This window comes from Equus caballus, chromosome 5 (genome assembly GCF_041296265.1).
Source record: "Equus caballus isolate H_3958 breed thoroughbred chromosome 5, TB-T2T, whole genome shotgun sequence".
Classification (NCBI taxonomy): Eukaryota; Metazoa; Chordata; class Mammalia; order Perissodactyla; family Equidae; genus Equus; species Equus caballus.
This window is the reverse complement of record NC_091688.1, coordinates 57,273,624-57,294,425: the sequence shown is the minus strand read 5'-3', so window position 1 is coordinate 57,294,425 and position 20,802 is coordinate 57,273,624. Positions and strand designations below refer to the sequence as shown.

The following is a 20,802-nucleotide window of genomic DNA, read 5'->3' as shown; positions in this document are numbered from 1 at the left end:
ACCAGCAGAAACACTGACTCTGGGGACAGAAAAACTAAAGGGGATAGAAAAAACGAGATAAAATTGAAGGAAGGCTGTCAGACTTCTTAGATCCTACAAGACTGGACCATAGAGTTATTCAGCTTTGAACACTTGCTATTCTTCCAGAAAAGGGAAGAATAACCCTAAAGGTGGTTCAGAGATCATCAGGGCTGCCTCCTTGGTTTCAAAGGGTGAGACCATTGCCTCTGTTTCAATAGGCCAGAGGGCCACTGATAGAAGCCTTAGAGATGGGGCCACCTGGAGGCTGGGGGGGACTTCCCAGCCTCCAGAACTGTAAGGAAATAAATTTCTGTTGTTTAAGCTGCCGAGTCTGTGATATTTCGTTACGGCAGCCTGAGCAGACTAAGACGAGTGCCTAGTGCTATGTTTCTACAGAGGAAAATGCTATGTGTTGAGCAGATGAATAAATGAATGAATGAATGGAAATCAGTAGAAATCAAGGCACTGTTTGAGATAGCAGTTCTATCCAAAATGATTGTAGGAGTGGGGAACATTTGGCAGCATTACCACGTGTAAATTTTGGAGAAATGTGAGCCAGTGAAAAAGAAGGCAATGAAAACACACAAAGATTCTCAATAAAATTGTGGAGCAAATGTAGCTATGTTAGAGCAAGGGTAAATTTGATTGCAGTTTATAAAGTGCCATTAAAGTTGAATTGAAAAATTACTTTTCAGAAAAAATACATGATTAGCACAGTTTATGGAGAGAAAGAAATGATAATGACATGTCTTAGTTCAGTAATTGTGCTACCAAATTAATTTTAATGTGTTGGCCTTGAGCCCACAGGTGGAGAATTTGCTGAAATATCTCTGAGAGAAGTTAATGACTAAAAGTAGGCAGCTGTGGAGTGCCCCAGGGACCCACCGCAGGCTCTAGCCCACTCGAGGTTGCATTAAAGATGTGACAGATGGAATGAGTATAATGTTGATTAAATCCCCTCCCCAGATCAAATTAAGAGGAGGAATAAAGGCCAGTGAGAACTGAAAAACCCCTGGGGATCTAATCATTGCTTTGCACCCAGAAAGCAATCAATAAATCCTTATTTGTTGGGTGAATAAATGATGGTTAAAAGTGATAAAATGAAATTTAGTTTGCAAGCAACAGCGTATAAACACTGTTTCTCACAAAAAAGAAATCTGTATTCAAACTTGCAGACAAATATTGGCTCAAGGAGCTATGTTCTAGGAAACACAGTCTGGCCTGGTATGACTCTCCAGGCCTCTTAACCACCAGGGATTCTTGTGTGATTTCCTGAGCCAAAGGGTAAAAGGGCTCTAGGAGATGGGTTAGAGAAAGCTATGTATTGATAGAGAATTCTGTTAATTTAAATAGGCACAAAGTTTAAGGATTTCATTGGCTTCTAAGATTCCATCAAACCCTTTAAAGTTGGAAGACCCAGCTGCTTACTGAAAATGAATTCTCTAGCTCGTGTGAACTAATTACTCTCACAGCTCTCTCTGCCTGGGGAAAGAGGAGCTGTCGAAGGAGAGAAAGCTAAAATCTGAGCCATTCTGTTTTCACACAGGGCAAGCATTATTCAATTGCTCTCCATCATAGGAGCAGGAATATCTTGGAAAGTGGGATTACAGGTAACACAAGGCAAGGATTCTTTACAGAAATTATGATTCTGGGATGACCAACACCCCTAGATAAAACCTGGCAAATGAACTTTCCTTTGAAATAATTCCATAAGACAAGTTCTGTAGATTTCAGTAGCATAGAGAGCATGCTAGAAGCCTTCAGCAGAAGGTCACTCAGTATCTGCTGGAATCCAGCTGTCCAGATGGGCATGATAGCGCATGGCTCAAAGGTGGAGACACATAGGCTTACACTGCACCAGTGGAGCCTGGGGTGGCACCTGTGAGCACCACTCTTGCCAGAAAAGAGGGCAGGGTTGTTGTAACTGTTGCTCCTGTGAGAAGAAATTAGAAAAGATGCTGGGCTGGGCTAGATAAAGGAACAACGTGGGGAAGCAGCAGTAGAGCGTGGTGTTTGAGAGCATGGCACAGGCATCAGGCTGTCTGGGTTCAAGTCCCAGCTCTGCAGTCACTGGATATGTGACCTTGGACAAGTTTTCTAACTTCCTTATTGCATTATTTTTTCATCTGTAAGATGGGGATGCTAATAACAGTAGATAATAATAATAGCAGTAATAATAATTCAGAGGGTCCCTGAAAGGACTAAATGCTACAACACAGGTGAAGAATTTAATATAGTACCTGACTTGCCACATGTTAAACCTTAAATCAATGATCTTGATAACCGTTATTAACCAGAATCATTTGGAAAGATTGCAGCTCAGAGCACGGGAGGAAAGAAACACTTTAAGTGCTTTATGTCTAGTGACTCATTTTAACCTTGATCACAACCATGAGAGGTAAGAATTACCGTTATACCCATTTTATGAATGAGGATAAAGAAGCTTCGTGGGATTAAATGGCTTGCCTAAAGCCCCATACCTAGCAAGTCTTAGAGCCAGAATCAATTTCCATTTTGTTGGGTGCTAATCCCGCACTCTTTCTACCATGTTTTGCTGATATCCAGGGCCAGACTGAGATATGTAGAGAGCCTGCCCACCATAATCGTATCCCCATCTCATGTAAAAATAAAAACACTTAAAAATCAAAGCAAGTGTAAGAAAGGCCAACAGCTGCTTATTTTCTCAGATGACTATAATTTTTAAAAGAAATATCAGATTCTTTCCAAACATTTGTTCAATGCTCCCGTTTGGGTGCCATAAGCACATGCCTGATTGGCTTATCCAGTGTCTGAAGATGGAGCATTATTAGGAGGCAATGTCTGGTAGCTTCCTGCCTGTCCTCCCTAACTTCAGAGGCGGCTTACCCTGGTGTGGTGAGGAAATTGTGCGAGTTTTAGGAGGTGCTATGTAAATTGCACTAATACTAGCAAGTTATTATTAATAGCACTGATGATATCAATATAAATAACAGTGGCAGCCATTTATTACACATGTATGTCAGGCACTTTACAAACACTTTCTCATGTAATTCCCACAATGACTCTGACTGTTTTACCAGTGAGGAAACTGTTCGTGGAAAGTTAAGTTATATCCTAAAGGATATACAGTTAGTATCAGACTTGAGATCAGAACATTGCTGTCTTATTCCTAAACTCTTCCACTGCACAGAGCTGTTCAGAGTCACCCAGTGAGTGAGTGATGGCACAGGAACTGGGCTAAGTACAGTCAGGGGTCTTTCCGTTGTAGCTCCCTCCTTCTTGAAGGGTCATCCACAAAAGTTGTCCTATAACCAGGAGATAATGAGAGCCCCTCAACCTCTCTTCCAAACAACCCATCTCAAACGCATTTTGTGTTTTGTGGGGCCCGTATTAAATAAGGAGTAGGATGGCTGTGAGGAGGTGGCATGTATGGCTTCAGGAGAGTCGAGAAGGAATAGACTTTTTTTCTCTATGGTATTTAGGAAGATCTTTACCTCCATAAAAGCTATAGTCTAAGGAATAATGCCTGCAAGGCAAACCAAAAAGCACCCTTCTTCGGCTACAACTCTGCGTGAATGTTATCATCGGCAAAGGGTGGTGGGCAGAAGTGTGGGCTCTGGAAGCAAATTACGAGGGCTTGAAACACAACTGTGCCCACATGCTAGCTGCATGCAACCTTAAGAGAGTTTCTTATCAGGACATAGTAATAATATCTATCTCCTATTTGTTGTGAGCATTCAATCAAATAATGTATGCAAAGTTATTTAGTACAGTGAGGTACACATAGAAAGGATTCAAAAGATATCATCATTATCACCATCATCATCCTTTACTTAATGCTCTTTGCTTAATTTCACTGTCTTATGTATTAAACCAGCTAAAATTTTATTGAGTTTATACTGAGTTTATATTGAGTTTATCAATTTTATTGAGTGTGATACTATATTCCTCTCAGTAATGGTTATGGTCCTTTTAATACAGGATGAGTTGAGAAAAATCCAACTAAATAGTATTAAACTAATAAATGGTCCATTTTATCCAAAAGAACCAGGTTTCACCCTGTGAAATAAGAGGGAAAAAACCTCTTCAGTGGTGGTAGGCTTTTAGTATTTGTGGTACATTGCTGGATTGAATGGACTATAACATTTATCTATGTAGTCACCTCTCCATGCATCCATCCACTTGTCCATTTAGAAAGCACTTGAGGAGTACCCTCTGTATTCAAGGAACTGAGCTAAATACTTGAGGTCACCATAGCTATGCAACAGGAAGAGGTATAAGTAGCAAAACTGTGAACTATCACAGGGAAGCTGTCACAGAGTATAAATTCTTACAAGGGTAGTCAGAGCCGCTAACAACCAAAGGATAACTCCATAATGGCCCCGATGCCAAGCCCTTTAGCCCTGGGCCCCAAAAGGGTTAGTCGCCAAGATTTAGAGTAAAGGGCAAACACTAGAGTTTTAATTCAAAGTGGTAAGTAAGATTAAGAATAGGGTAAATTATAACTAAGGAAGGGTTAAGCATTAGTGAAGAAGGTACCCAAATGTACACTTTGATATCTTTAAAAGAGTCCAAAATATTTGCCTTATATATGTATTTATAATATATGTGTGTATATATTTGTATTAAAGTATAACACACATATATCTATAAAAATGGACACATCGTAACTATACAGTTTCAATAATCTCAACTTCATCTCATGTAGCCACCATCTACACCAAGAACTAGAACTTTCCTGCCACCCAGAAGTCCCCTCATACCTCTTCCTAATGGCTACCCTCTCACTCTTCCCGGGGTAATAATCAATACTCTGCCTTCTAACAGCAGAGATTTGTTTGCCTGTTTTTGGACTATGTACATGAAATTATACAGAATCTATTGTTTTGTGTCTGGCTGTGCAGCTCAACGTTATCTGTCTCATATGAAAATGTACTCAGTTTCCTCAGGCACCAGGAAATAGAAATTAAAATCACAAGAAGATTCCACAACATCTGGTGTTGGTGAGGAGGTGGAGCACTGGATCTCTCACACCCTTCTGGTGAAGAGGAAATTGGTAAATCACTTTGGGAAACTGAATGGCAGTATCTCCTAAAAGCTATTTATTGGCTTTCTGGACATACTCTTTTGTGGTGCTTATTTTAAGATACTAGAAAAAGAATTAAAAGACAGCAAAACAAAGCATAAAGAGGGTCGTGAATTAAGATAAAAGTCAAAATTAACCAAGTAAGAAAACAATCAGAGAAAGTAAAAATAAAACCAAACCTAGTTCCTTCAAAACTACTATAATGCTCGTAACACCTTATAAAGCTGTTTTAAGATGAAAGAGAGCCAGAGACAGACAGACAGATAAAATGCCCAAGATTAGGAATAGGAAAAGAGAGAAAATAACATAAAGAGAAAATGAATCATAAAAGAGTATTAGAATGAAACAGGCTAGTGAGTTCAGAAACAGATCCATACACATTTGGATACTTGATTTATAACAAAAATGGCATGGGCGAGAAGTGAGGGAAGGACAATGTTTTCCATAAATGATGCTGGGTCAGCTGGGTAGCCAGATGGAAAATGTGAATCTTGACTGCTATCCTGCGCCATGCACAAAATCAATTCTAGATGGGTCATAGATATAAATGTGAAAGGTAAAACAATAAAGCTTCTGCAAGATAACCTAGAAGAAAATCTTCATGACCTTGGGATAGGCAAAGACTTCTCAAACAGTTTACAAAAAGCTCCAGGTATAAAGGATAAGATTGATAAATGAGTCTGATAAATGAGTCTGTTAAAATTAGGAACTTTTATTCATTGAAAGACATCATTACGAGAGTGAAAAAGCAAGCCATAGAATACAAGAGATTTTGCAATGCGTATTACCAAATTGCATCCAGAATATATAAATAATTACTACAAATCAAAAAGAAAAAGACAGATAAGCCAGTAGAAAAAGGGCTGAAACAAAAAATATATATATCTTTCATAATAAAGAAAGTGAGGAAGAGTGCTAACGTCTTTTCTAGGCAAACACATCTACGGTGAATTTTCTTTGTTTAGGACTTGTGACCACTATTTAGTGGCAGCACACCCGCTGGAGGAGGGTGACAGAGAGAAAAGGCAGCTGGAACTATAAAAACTAAAATTATGAAGTGACAGCTTTGGCCACAGACTAAGTTAAAATAAATGTGTTGGCCGGAGTCAGGCAGTTTAAGGGAAACGGAGCAAACAACTTGCCTCAGAGAAAACAGCTGCTGGCCTAACTCGCTCAATGTCTTAATTAAAGTGGCACCCGTAATAGATGCTTCTGAGACATGGCCTACACAGAAGAGGAAACAGAAGCCTGTTCCTGCAACTGACATCAATTAGCTGCATCCCAAAACTGACCATCCATGCCACGATGGCACCTGTTTCCTACATGGTACAGCAGTCACACCAGTGTTCTCTTACCCAAGACCCCCATGTACAAAGGCTTGCTATTCTTTAGCATCTCAGCTGAAGCTGCTTTGCGAAGGAATCATCTACCCAGATCAACCACTGATGGACTGGCTCAGTGCAGCATTTTACCTGTGATCCAAGAATGACATCTTCAGCATGGACTGGTAGAGAGAACACCCTAACAAACATCCCATTTGATTCTCTCGACTACCGGGTGATGTGGACATTATTCCCCACACTTGATAGATGAGAAAATTGAGGCCCGAGGAGTTAAGTGCTTAATGCGAAGAGAACACAGTTAATAAGTAGATGAACCAGTGGTCTACTCTGAGGTTTTCTGGGTCCAAACCCTGTGCTCTTTCCATGCGACCACACTGAGTGATTGGGGGCTGAATGGTGAGGGGTAGATGAATAGTGATAATGCAAGAAATCACGTACCTGAAATACCAAAACCAATGATGAGCGCAATTGCTGCAGCCAGAATAATGATGATGCTAATAATGCTATGGAGAGATAGAGAAACAGGAAATTACTTCTTCATTCCATTTGACATGCTGCTTTGTGACCTGGGTTCATGTCTGTCATTTGTAGGAGGTGTCACATAAACCATCTCAACTTTTCTTCAACGTAAACTCCTTCCTAGAAACAGGTACCTTAGAAAGGAATCTCAACAATTCCATCCCCAAGGAGTGGCCTTTTTTTGCTGAGGAAGATTAGCCCTTAGTTTACATCTGTTGCCAATCCTCTTCTTTTTTTGCTTGAGGAAGATTAGCCCTGAGCTAATATCTAGGCCAGTCTTCCTCCACTGTATAGGTAGGTTGCCGCCACAGCATGGCTGTCGAGTGGTGTAGGTCCGCGCCTGGGATCTGAACCCATGAACCTGGGCTGCCAAAGTGGAGTGTACTGATCTTAACCACTATGCCATGGGACGAGCCCCAGGAGTGGCCTTTTATCCAACTGTATGCATCATTTTACTTTCCTATTTCCAGATCAGGAAACACCATAAACAAAGACTTTTGGGGCAAAACTGATGACATCTCTGTAATGCCAGGTGCCGCTTGAGGGGGACTGTTTCATACGCAGCCCACCCTGAGCATTACTGCCCATCCATCTTGTATCACTAATCTACCTGTCTTTCTCCTTCCACAGACTTTAAACTCCACCGAGGACGATGGTTGTATCTTCACTTTGTGCCCACTCCTCCCTTGTCCCCCGCACCCCACAGATCCTCAACAGGAGTTTGTGTTCTCTTATTAAAAAACTAATACATATTTGTTACAGGAAGTTTAGAAAATACAAATAACCCAAAATAGGACAATAAAATCACCGGTAATTCCATCATCCAGAAACAACCACTGTTAACTTTTTGATATGCATCCTGCTAGTTTTCAATGAACAGATTAACAAGTGACATTTGGGAAATAAACAAATAGGGAAGTATTGCTTGCGTCTACTGAGCGCTAGAATTACGGGGCAGACATGTTCCAGGCACCATTTATGGATTATACCATTTATCTGTTTGATAACCTTATGAGGTTAACAGATCTATCATCTCCATTTTACACATGAGGAAATTACCCAGGGAGATTAAGTACCTTCCCTACATTCACATGGTTGGTAAGTGGCAGACCTGGCGTTAGAATCTGTCTCTGGAATCTGCACTTGACTACTTCCTACACTGCCTCCCAAGGCTGGAGCCTCCTAAATGGGGCGTGTCCCTTCTCTCTCCCCAGCGGAACCCATGAGGGGACACCAGCTTAGTTTGTGAGAGTGACGCAGGCAGAACAGAAGGCCCAGGTCAGAGCTGGTGTGTTGGCAAAACGGTTCCTGGGAAGCTTGCCCATTGCTGCCTGCCCTGTGCCTCAGTCATCAGGCAGGTGGCCCCGGCCACACTCTCTCATTGCTGGCAGTTCACACACTCCCCACACCCACACTGATGCTACTCAACAGGCAGGACAAAAGAAAGGCGCAGGGAGGCAAAGAATGACGCTACAGAGAGAAAAGGGAAGCATGAGGCATTTTACTTTCTGCCCTGAATAGGCTCATTGTACCTAGCTCCCCTGGGCTCAGGGGTGGGCCCACCAGAGAGAAACAACAGACTTACAAGAAACAGTTTGAGTAAACACTTTTCCTGGAGGTCAAGCCCTTGGGAGGCGCAGCCATGGGGGCTGCGATTGAATAAGCAACATGAACCTTTTACTAACAGGGCATCTGCAATTACAAGAGGAGATCTCACTTGACCACTTCCCCTCTCTTCACACAGCTCAGTGCGGCCTCAGTTCTTACTGGTCCGAGTGTGTGAGAACAGCTAGACAGACTCTTTTTTTTCTTTTTTCTGGGAAGATTTGCCCTGAGCTAACTACTGCCAGTCCTCCTCTTTTTGCTGAGGAAGCCTGGCCCTGAGCTAACATCCATGCCCATCTTCCTCTACTTTATACGTGGGACGCCTACCACAGCATGGTGTGCCAAGCGGTGCCATGTCCGCACCAGGGATCCGAACCGGTGAACCCGGGGCCGCTGAGAAGCAGAACGTGCGAACTTAACCGCTGCGCCGCCAGGCTGGCCCCTAGACAAACCCCTAGCAAGAGGCACTGGCTGCCTCTCCTCGGCTACTGAGCCAGAGAGCAGACTTGCATTGGTGACCCAGGGACTCACTTACCTTGGGTAAATAACTTATCCCTCTGAGACTCAGTTTCTTTATCCTTAAAATGGGAATAAGAGTAATTCCTACTTTACCTGCTATAAAGATGCTGTGGGTTGAAGTGTACCTGTTCAAAATTCATATGTGGAAGTCCTAACCCCTAACCCCACTACCTCAGAATGTGACTCTATTTGGAAATAGGGTTCTTGCAGATGTAATTAGTTAAGATGAGGTCATACTGGAGCAGGGTGGGTCCCTACTCCAGTATGACTGATGTCCTTGTAAAAGGGGGAAATTTGGACACAGATTTACACATGCACAGAGAAAACACCATGTAAAGATGAAAGCAGAGATCTATAAGCCAATCAACACCGAAGACTGCCCACCCACCAGAAGCTACGGGAGAGCATGGAAGAGATTCTCCCTCACAGCCTCAGAAGGAGCCAACCCTGCCAACACCTGGACTGCTGATCTCCAGAACTGAGACAATACATTTCTGTTATGAAGTCACCCAGGTAGTGGTACTTTGTTACAGCAGCCCTAGCAAACTAACACAAAAGGGTTGTTTCAAGATCAAATTTGACAATGAATGTTGCATAAAGGGCTATTTATATATTATTTTTTTACTATAAAAAAGTTAACTTGTGGCTATTTGCTGTAAGTTTATTATTAAAAGCCAGGACTTAAACCTGGAGAATAATCCAACTAATTATAAAAATATCATAGCATTTTGATACATCAAAAATAGCATGTACCAGGCTTGGTACTCAGTGTTCAGTGTGCATTTCCCCATTGGTTTGAATTATTAAGTCCTGTTATCGCCTTAATTTCTCTCATATCCTTCCATTTCTGTCACCACTTCTCCTGGTCACCACCATGTCTCACCAGCATTACTGCAACCCTCTCCTAACTGTTATCCCTGCTTCCAGTCGGGACCTCTGCAACCCATTCTTCACACCACCAGAATCAGTGGTGACTTCAGAATTTCTACGTAGGGGCGGCTTAGGGGAGACAGCCTAGTGGGAAGTGGGGCCTAGGGTGATCACGGAGGCAGTATAATGCTGTGGTCACATGTGTGGCTCTCAACCCAGACTGCATAGGTTCAAGTCCCAGCACCGCCACTTACTAATTGTGTGACCTCAAGTTCCCATCCCTTCTTGTGAAGATTGAGTTAACACCTAAAAAATCACTTAGGAGAGTGCCTGGCACCTAGGAAGCTTCCATAAGTAGTAGCTATTCTCCTTGTTTTTCTGCTGTGGTTGTATAACAAGCACATTCTTCTAACTTAGTGGCAGTGGTGGAAATTGTTGTGGGGACTACCCCTTGGTTCAGCTACTGAGCTATTGAAGATTGACTGTAAGAATGATTATAAAACTAATCATAACAATCCTCTGCTTAAAACTTCAAGTGCCTTTCCATTTCTCTCATGACAAAAACGTAACCTTTGATGTAGCCCACGTGGCCTTTCAACGGGAGTCTTGCCCTCTCTCTTCAGCCCTGCCTCTCCCAACTGGAATGCTGCCCTCCAACCACACTGAACATCATAGATGGCCACTGCCACCGGCCTTCACATATGCTGTCCGCTACCCTCTTTAAGGAGGGGGCTGGACAGCAAAGACACTGAACAGTTACATGGATGCATACCAACAGAAGGGGGACAGTGGAGTTGTGTGTTTCAGCCAAAGCGGCTGAGCCCATCTCCCTCACACCCAGGCCTCCGTGTTTCCCTCACCGAGGAAGCAGAGCCCTGCCATTTGTCAGCAAGCTCCTATCTAAGCAGGAATCACCTTGAGGCTTGTTCTGAACTGGTATTGCCCTGGGAAGCAGCTCAACTCCAGAGCGTGGAACGAGAGGCAGGCACTATCAGAGCAGCCAGATTAAATCATTCCTGTCGCTGCTTATTAAATTTTTAAAAAGATGAATAAAATATTTCATATAAATTGTTCTTACATTGCTTTTTGGTTTTTACTTCCCCAGAATAATTTCCCATAACTGTGCCACAGAAAATTTTTAATGCAGAGCTATGTCTGCCCCCCCTGCAGTGGAGCTCACAGTGCATATTCGTTAGACCCTCCTTGTAAAAGGGCCCACGTGAAAGTCAATGCTTTTGCAGGATTGGTTCATTTTGTGAACATTTATTAAGTACTTCCAATGTGAAAGGCATCGTGCTGGGCAATATGGAGGAAATACAGAGATGAAGTAACAGGGTGCCTGACCTCAAAGAACTTAGAGTGTAGGGGCCGGCCCGGTGACACTGCGGTTAAGTTCGCTTTGGCGGCCCTGGTTTGCTGGTTCAGATGCCGGGTGCGGACACTGCTTGGCAAACCATGCTGTGGTGGGCGTCCCACATGTAAAGTAGAGGAAGATGGGCATGGATGTTAGCTCAGGGCCAGTCTTCCTCAGCAAAAAGAGGAGGATTGGCAGCAGATGTTAGCTCAGGGCTAATCTTCCTCAAAAACAAAACAAAACAAAACAACATTGGGGCCGGCCCCATGGCCGAATGGTTTAGTTCGCACGCTCTGCTTCAGCAGCCCAGGATTTCTTTGGTTCTAATCCTGGGCATGGACATGGTACCGCTCGTCAAGCCATGCTGAGGCGGCGTCCCATGTGCCACAACTAGAAGCACTCACAACTAAAAATACACAACCCTGTATTTTGGGAGGGGCCTTTGGGAGGAAAAGGAAAAATAAAATCTTAAAAAGAAAAAGAGCTTAGAGTGTAACTGAGGGAAAACATACACATGCTTGCGCATACACAAACAACATGCGTGGACATATGGGCATACGTGCACACGTGCACACACACCCCACTGTAATAACACAAGGTAGCTGTGGTCAGGGCTTCAGTAGAGAGAAGAATGAGTTCTCACAGGAATTCTAGGGACGCAGGAGGTATTTAAATCTGAGAGAAACAGGGAGAATTGAAGTGCCTGTGCATGAACATATTTCAAAGTAAGTAAAGAGAAAAGCTTTATTCAGAAATATACTTGGCTAATTCGGGCTGCTACACACTCCCTCTCCAAGGCAGAAGGACAAAGAACCGTGGTCATTTGTGCTGCACTGGATGGAGTCAGAACCCAAGCCTCACACTTCAGTGCTCTGGGCTGGGAGAGGGTGTTTCAGGGGCTGCAGAGCTCAGAGCCTGCCGGGCCGGGATCAGCCTGCAGCCTGGGACTCTGCCCAACACTCTATACTACCCGACGCCGGCCCTGTCCCGTTCCTGCCCATGTCTCTGCTTCAGCTGCTGCTGCCTTCTGCAGCACTTGGAAGAAATTAGGCATGTCTGCTAAGACATGGTGTGTGTATTCCTGAAAAACCTCCCATTGTAAGGGGAATAGAGCTTATGGGGAAAAAATAGGGTTAAGGGCAGATCACTCAAACCTGTGTGACCTTGTAATCTGTCCACTAACAGAAACAATAGTGGTACCTCAGGAGATGACTTGGACAGCCAAAGCAGGCGGCTGGCTCTGTAGGACCTGAAGCTGGTTCAGGGGCTATTGAATTTGCACAGAAACAGTTGAGTGGAAACTCTGACCCAGGGTGCTGTCAGCCAGTGAGGTAGCTGTGAAGGCGGCTACAGGGGGCAGGGCAGACTGGGATGGGCAGGGCTGTGGCATCAGAGAGAGGCCCTCGCCTCTCTGCGGAGGGAGCCCCAAGTGCAAGTGTTCATTTAAATTCAAAGAAAAAAAGCACCGAAAGCCACAGAGCCTTTCCACTGAAGTTGTCATTCTCCTTCTCTACTTCAGCTCCCCTCGCCCTGGGAAAACGCATGCGAACCAACACAGCTGCCATGTTCCACTGTCATCCTCCCCCTATTTTCCAACCATGTATGACCTAATTGGCACTATAGAAACATATATGGCAGCAGACAGACTGTATTACTGAATTACCAGGAAATAAACTAGGGTGGTGCAAGTTTGTCTTAGGGACAAACCTGCACTGTAGCAGAGGTCCATGAGGGTGAGAAAACAAGAGTTAACGCGGATTGGCCTGTTCTGTGCGCCAACGCTACCCGTGCAGTGTCGCCTTCATTCCTTACAACAATTCTATGTGTAAGTACTCCTATCACGACCTTTTTACATGTGGGGAAACTAAGGCCTCCCGTAAGTAACTGAACAAGATCTCATAGCTAGAAAGTGGGAGGCCAGGTCTCAAACCTGGGGAGTCTAACTTGAGTCTGTGTTCCTAAGAGCCATACTTCTAGAGAAAGTCCTGTCGGGCAGAAGGCCACAAGTTCAGAAGGCCCCACTTATCCCCACCCTGCGTATCTCCTCCAACTCCATTTCTGAAGACATTCTGAATCTGCTACACGGGGCAGAGCACTCATTCTGGAAGACGTAAAGGGCTCTTTGCTGGATCCAAACATTAATGGTTTCTATGTTCTCCAGTTTCTGCCTCCCTCTCAGATACTGACTGAACCGAGAGATACCACATTCTTTATAGATCATCAGCTTATCTCCACTGTGTAACTGATAAATAATTAAAACTCTGAAAACTAGATTAAGTTAGCAAACGTGTGATTCATCTGAATAAATTCTACCTTTAAATTAAAAGTAGAATATTTGAGTAAATCAAGTAAATATTTGAATAAATCAAACATATTGCTTTGTTCATAAACTAACCAAGTGACTAGGTTTAGGAAGGAATGCTGAAATGGAAAACATTTATTTCAGCCTATCCCAAAATTTTCTCTCTTTTTTTTTTTCTATAAAAGGAGAAAAGAAATTTTTAAACACTAAGTAGAACAGAGCATTGGGCCCCATGGTAAAATTATGTAAGCACTTTCTAGATATTGAATTAGTACACGTTTGGGTTTCTGAGAAGCTTAGATTGTTGTCTACTCAACTTCGGTTTTTTTCCTGAAGAATCCAGGGTATGGTATGTGTTTCCCCATCTCTTCATTCCTCTCCTTTATCTCTTTTATCAGTAAAATCAAGGCCAGCTTTGATCCAGAGGACTGACAGCATGAGCGTCAAGAGTGGTAAGTGGGGGCCAGCCCCGTGGCCGAGTGATTAAGTTCGCACGCTCTGCTTCGGCGGCCCAGGGTTTCGCGGTTCGAATCCTGGGAGCAGACATGGCACTGCTCTCCAAGCCATGCTGAGGCGGCATCCCACATGCCACAACTAGAAGGACTCACAACTAAAAATACATAACTATACACCAGGGGCCTTTGGGGAGAAAAAGGAAAAACAAAATCTTTAAAAAAAATTAAAAAAAAAAAAAAGAGTGGTAAGTGGAGGGCCAGGAAGACATTGGCAAAGAGAAGGAGCTGTTCCATGGGGCTTGAGGAGTGCATGGAAGAGAGGGCATCCTTTCTGGCAGCCCTGCTCTGTCCTCATTGCTTTAACGACAGTGGACTGCACGGTTTCACATTGGGGAAAGGGATTTTCAGAAATTGCATATAAGACACTTGTGTGCTTTAGAGCATCAGGTTGTGGCATCCTCTGTTCTTTCCAGCTGCTGCTAAGAATCAGGACACAGTGTTGTGGGGGTCCCCCAAAGCAGACACCCCAGGATTACATCATACCTGGGCCCCAGTGCCACAAAACAAGGGAGACATGACCAACAAATAGATTTCACCTTGCATGCCAACTTCTTTTGAATGATTGATAGTTTTCAGTGGGAATTTTCAATAGCAGTGGCCTAAGATATTGTGTTAGAAAAGATTGCAAGGCTGCCTCTGGGCTCAGCAGGAGAGAGCCACCACTGACTAGTGGTTTCTAGGCGAGGATGCAGGCTCATAGGTGCCACCCCAGGTTAGCAGCAACATGGGAAAGGGGGCTTTAACTGACCGCTAGATGACAAATTGCCAGAGTCTTAGGCTAATTTAATGCAAAAGTACTGACAGTACAACGGCAATGTTAGCTATGCTACTCTATGCACATTTTTGGCCCATACGTACTTTAAGAACACTGATTAAGGTGTATATTGAGGACCGGGCTTCTCACGTTCAGCACTATTGACTATTTGGGCCAGATAATTCTTTGTTGCTGGGGGCTGTCATGTGCATTGTAGGAAGTTCAGCAGCATCTCTGACCTCTACCTTCTAGATTCAGTAGCACCCCTCCTTTGACAACTTAAAATGTCTCCAGACATGTCACCCCAGTTGAGAACTATTGATCCAGGAGAAGTGGGACCAGGGTGGTGATGCGATTAGAAGACAGAGAAGGATAGTTAAAGAAACTGGGGTAGTTTAGAGAAGTCTAAATGCAATGATGATCATTTCAAAATGTGAAAGGTACCATATTCTTCATCACTCTGGAAGAAACAAAGCCAGTAGGTGAAAGTTCTAGGCGGTTAGATTAGGTTCAGCAAACAGGGAGACTTTCCAACACGGCCCTCTGGTACCAGCCTGAGACTGCAGTGTTTCCCATCCCGGGCCATGGGTGTACAGGCAGGGGCTGAGTAACCGCTTACGGAGAGAAGTGGGGAGGGCTGAGTTTCTGGGAACAGATAAGGGTTGGAACAATTTTGAAAGTCTCTTTCAAACATAGTAAGTTATATGATTCTGTAATCTGATATTCCTGGGAATTTGCTCTGGCCTTGCCCTGGCCACAGTTATATATTCTGTGTATGCCTCCTAAAACCTTTGCTACTAATAAAACAATGATGGCTGATATTTATTGAGTGCATGCCCTGATTTAATCCCCACAACAACCCTATCAGGTAGGTAATATTATCTTTGTTTTCCGATAGGGAAACTGAGGCCTAGAATTAAGTAGCTCATCCAAGGGCTCACCCTTGGGAACTTAGGGCAGGATTAGACTCAGTCTGAGAGTCCCTCGTCCATAGCCTTAATTATTACACTGCATTTTATATCAATCCAAAGTTGTCAATCCCAGAGTCCACGTCAGTTTCCAGGCTCGTGTTTTGCACAGTGGTAACCTACGGAAGGACAACGTGTCCGGTTTTACACCAGTTGAAGTCCATCTCTCTCGGGAAGTATCTTTTGTCTGAGACTCTGGAAGGGGGAGGATCAGGTGGAAAATGTAAAATGTTAATAAATAGGTCCCTTTCCCTAAACAATATCTGAGTTTGCAGCAAAGCCATTTTCTTTTATTCTTAAGCCCGCTCTGTTTATACCTGGCCCTCCGATCCCGGGAAGCACACATTAGCATGTCATTAGCCTTGCGCTGGCTGTTTCCCAGCGGCACAAGCAGAGCGAGACAAAAGTCAATACAAGGTTGATCACTAATCCTTTGCTCAATCATACCTGTATTTCTCGTTCCTCCTTATTCTCACTGCGGAGCGAAAACATTTCCAGAAGATTCCCTCAGCAGTATAACTGATCCCATTGTGTTTAATAACAAACACACTTCAAACCTTTTATGAACCTCCCACAAAGTGTACTGTTGAGAAAAGCCGGCTATCCTAAGCAGTCTGTGTGGTCTGAACTGAAACAGCCTGACTGGAGTGGAGGGGAGACTTCCAGGGACGCTCACAGCACCTGGAGTGAGGGTTGGCTGCCAACAAGCACTTCCCGCTCATGACTGGCTCTCGCTGTTTGGGCTGCTCTTCTCTCATGCACAGCCCCTCCACACCTGTCCCACGTCACCCTTCTCTCCTCATCCCTTCTCTTCACCCCTCCTCTGGCCCAGCCATAGATGAGGCAGGAGCACTGCTCAGTGACCGCCTGGTCATTTCTGGAGTGGGCAAAACAGAGAAGGCGCTGCTGTCCCTCTCCACTTATCAGCTCCACGGAGAACCTGGCGTTCTTTCCTGCTGAAGCCCTGATGGGAGCAGGGGACTCATGTCATTGAGCAATGCTGTAACTCATCCTACACCTGTGTCCAGATTAAACACTACTTCTGCACAGGATCATTGCAAGGGTCCAAAGAAACAAACCATGCTTTGTAAAGCATAAATACTAGCTATTATTTTTAAACTACAAATGTTTATTCTTATTTTTACCCGTTCTCGGTACCCCCAAGTTTAAATGACTTCTCATTGCTTGTGGGTTAAAGTTCAAACTGAGCCTAGAATTTAAGACCGTCCTAAAATGCCCCACGCTATCTCTCTAACCCTTCTCCCCTTCTGGAGCCCTGTATTCTCATCAGACTGATGTGTGCACTGCCCCCTCTTGCCCTCTGCCTAGAACATTCTTCCACCTCTTCTCTGGGTACCCAAAGCAGGACCCATTCAAAGCCCACTCAGCTCTGACTGGCCTCTGACATCTTTGCTGAAGACCCAGCCCAGAGCATGCTCCTTTCTTTCCTTAATGGATTTAAGGGAGTGGGGCAGGAAGGTGAACTTCAGAACCCATGAGAGAGGAGGAGGGCCAGGCACTGGGGTTTTGCACGGAAGCTGGGAGGCAGGAGCTGGGACTGAGAAGGTCTGACGGGGGAGACTGGGAAGGACAGGGCAGGCTCCCTCTGGGGAGAGTGTGTTTCCGTCAGTCACGGTGATCCAGGCCTCAGGCAGATGAATGGCCTGACACACTGTGAATGATCTATAATCTAGATCACCTTTGCAACACCCTAAAGCCACAGTGACTCTTGGCTTTTCATTCCTTCTCCTGCCTTCAGGAAACCTGTGCTGTCACTGAAGAGATTCAGAGAGGTACTTGAGCTGTCTCCTCTTAGAAAGCCTCGCCCTGGGATCAGTTCACCGTTTGTTCGCTAACAAGGCTGGAAACAAGTACATCGATCACCCTCAGAGCTTTTTTCTACCCAGGCACATATACCTGTCTTAGGCGGTCTGATGCCTCTCTATTCTGCAATGGGCTACAAGGTCATATTTGTGCCCTACAAGGTTCCTGTCATTTACTCTATTTCAGTAACATCCAAAAATCTCTCCAGCGAAAAACAGACCACTGTATCCCGGAAATCAGTAGGGATATATTGTTTAGGCTTCCAAAAGTCCTACCCGGGTTCCACTGCAAATCACCTGCTAGGACCCACATTCTCGTCTTTTAGACGTGGGCACAGTTCTGCAGGTGTGGCCGTGTAGCTTGTGAGAACAGAGGTGTGGAAATCACATTGTCAGTCCCATCCCTCGAGGGCCTGGCCTGCCTGAGCTGTACTTGTCATCCACACAGACCCTGGGGCTGTCCTGTGCGCCATGACAAGCCATGGCTGCCCACACCAAAGACCTCCTGAAACCCAAGGCAGGGGAGATACTTCCTGTCCTGGGATCCACAGTCGTCCTTGAGTTGAACTCCTCTCTGGACCTGTCCTTCTGTAACAGACACAAAGGAAGTTCCCTTGGCCTTCCAGCCTGGACTCTGCACCCTGCCTCTGCCCTGGAGCTAGGCTAGAACCCAGGGTCTTCTTGTGATTTCCGACTGTCTGCTTGGTCCAGCCTGTCTTCCGGGGCTCTGGTCTCAACTTTCTCCTGTAGGTGTATGGTTCCTGCGCTCCCCCCGGTAGGGACTCCCAGCCTGATACTGTATGCAAGAAGGTCCTACTGTCCTGTCCGGTCCTTTCTCCTGTCCTGGACCCTTGTGGGCCACCTTAACCCACTGTGGCCCGGGGCCTAGCACTAACCCAGGGATTGGTTACAGGGCTACTATGAAACACAAGATTTCTGTTTTATCTTCTTCTTCTTTTTAAAATTATTTATTTATTGGTGAGAAAGATTGTCCCTGAGCTAACACCTGTGCCAATCTTCCTCTATGTTTTAATATGTGGGACACCGCCACAGCATGGCTTGATGAGTGGTTGTGTAGGTCTGTGCCCGGGATCTGAACCCGTGAATCCTGGGCTGCCAAAGCAGAGTGTGTGAACCTAACCACTATGCCACTGGGCTGGCCCCTGTTTTATGTTCTGATTAAGATTTCTACATATTCAGATACCATATTTTAGTAAAAGCTTAAGATTTCAATCTAAATATATTGATTTGAATATAAAAAGCAAAGAATACCTGCAAATTCTGAAAGTTTAAAAAGTTTGAACACAAATATAAGCTCAAGAAGAGTCTACATAAATTTGTGGACACTTTATCCCATTTCTGGCCCCATTCTGGCCCCTACTTCCATGCTCCAACTATTCTAAACTTCTTTGGGCCCCTAAATATGCCAGGTTGTGTCTTGCCTCTATGCTTTGTTCATGCCATTTTTCCAGTCTTTGGAACATGGTAGGAACTTAATAAATGTTTGTTGAATAAATGTTCCACTTTAGCACATGCTCCCCTCAGATAGCCTAGCATGTAGTATTTAAAACTTGTTGAAGTAATGAATAAATTATATATCCATACTCTGTTGCTAAGGGAAACTAACACATTCTTAACTTCTTTTAAATCTGCGTGTCTAAAGGAAAATAATCTTTTAAAAACTGTGGTATGTGAAATCTTGCTAATGCTATGAATTATAACAAAATGCCTTGGAAGGTTGGAAATAGGAGAAGACCTGGCTGGCTGGGGTCAAGGGGACCCGGAGAAGGAATTGATTGATAGCAGCTGTGCTTGATTACTTGTTAAACTTGGCTCCTTTCAGTCATTTCTCTCCAGAAATGATTTACAAAATAGAGGCATCCCTCTAAAAGGAAAAAGAACTTTGTGGGGAATGAAATTTAAGTTTCCAGCAATAATGCATACTAAATATCCTAAAAAAATAAAAACCTTGCTAAAGACACTTAAAATGCTGAATAAAACTAAACAAAACTACACACACATTTTTGAACACTTGGTTTTGCTGGCAAGAAAAATAAGGGAGATTTGCAGAGGCTAAAAATGAAGCAAGCACATGAATCCAGACAGGTAAGAGAGTGGTGAACACAGTGGCTATCTATGCATTCTGGGAACCAGGAGCTTCTGCCTTAAGAGCCGTGCAGAATACCGGAGACAAAGCTAAGGGGCCACACAAGCAGGGGAGTCTAACTTAAGTTAGGGCTCCCTTTACACACCACACACACACACACACACACACACACACACACACACACAAAGACACATACCCGAAAGGCAACGACCTCATTTATTCTTGGTTCTGGATGAAGAAAGAAACATTCTCCTGAGATTGTGTATATACCAGCTGGTCATCATGCAGGTTTGAGGCCTGAATTCACAATGCTTCCAGTCCCAAAGAACCACAGACCAAGAATTCAGTTTAAAGCATTCCTAGTTGGTAAAGTTCCAATGCTTAACAGAAGCAAAAGCAAATATTCTCCAAAAAAATTCACTCTCGACCCAGGCCTCAAAGAATTTCAGCAGATAAAATTCCCAGAAATATAAGCTCATAATAAAAAATCACTACGTACACAAGCAGAAAGATACCAGGAAAAGAAGAAACAAGCAGCAGATTTGGAATGAAAAGATAGCAGATACTGAAACCACTAGATATAGAATATAAAAGAAGCCTTTTTAATATCTTAAAATAAGTGAATGAGAGAATTGTAAGCCTGAGTAGGGAACAAAAAACTAAAAACACTGACCAAATTAAGATTTGAAAAAGAACCAAGCAGAACATCTAGAAATGAAAAATAAATGATTGAAACTTAAAACTCACTGCACACATTAAGTAGTGGAGTGGATACAACTGGAAGAGAGAATTAGTTAAGCCGAAGAGCTGAAGAATTACACATGATGGAGTCCAGAGAAACAGAGACTAAAAATATAAAAGACGGTAAGATTCATGAAGACCAAAATGAGAAATTTTAATATATTCTAATCAGAGGTCCAAAAGAAAGAATAGAGAATGAGAGAGAGGCAATATTCGAAAAGAAAAGGACTGAGTATTTTTTAGTATTTATTAAAGATCTCAATCTTCAGATTCAGGAAGCTCCATGAATCTCAAGT

The 20,802-nt window shown here is 43.8% G+C and overlaps 1 protein-coding gene across 5 annotated transcripts in view; it reads right to left on the bottom strand.

Annotated features, from left to right (window-relative positions):
- Window positions 1–20,802, bottom strand: part of VTCN1 (V-set domain containing T cell activation inhibitor 1) — a 56,208-nt gene that overhangs the window by 15,053 nt on the left and 20,353 nt on the right. For all 5 annotated transcript variants that reach the window (XM_014740145.3, XM_070267143.1, XM_070267142.1 and 2 more), the window contains exon 2: window positions 6,868–6,932. In XM_014740145.3, the coding sequence (XP_014595631.1) occupies window positions 6,868–6,932 (65 nt within the window). The remainder of the gene's footprint in view (window positions 1–6,867; window positions 6,933–20,802) is intronic.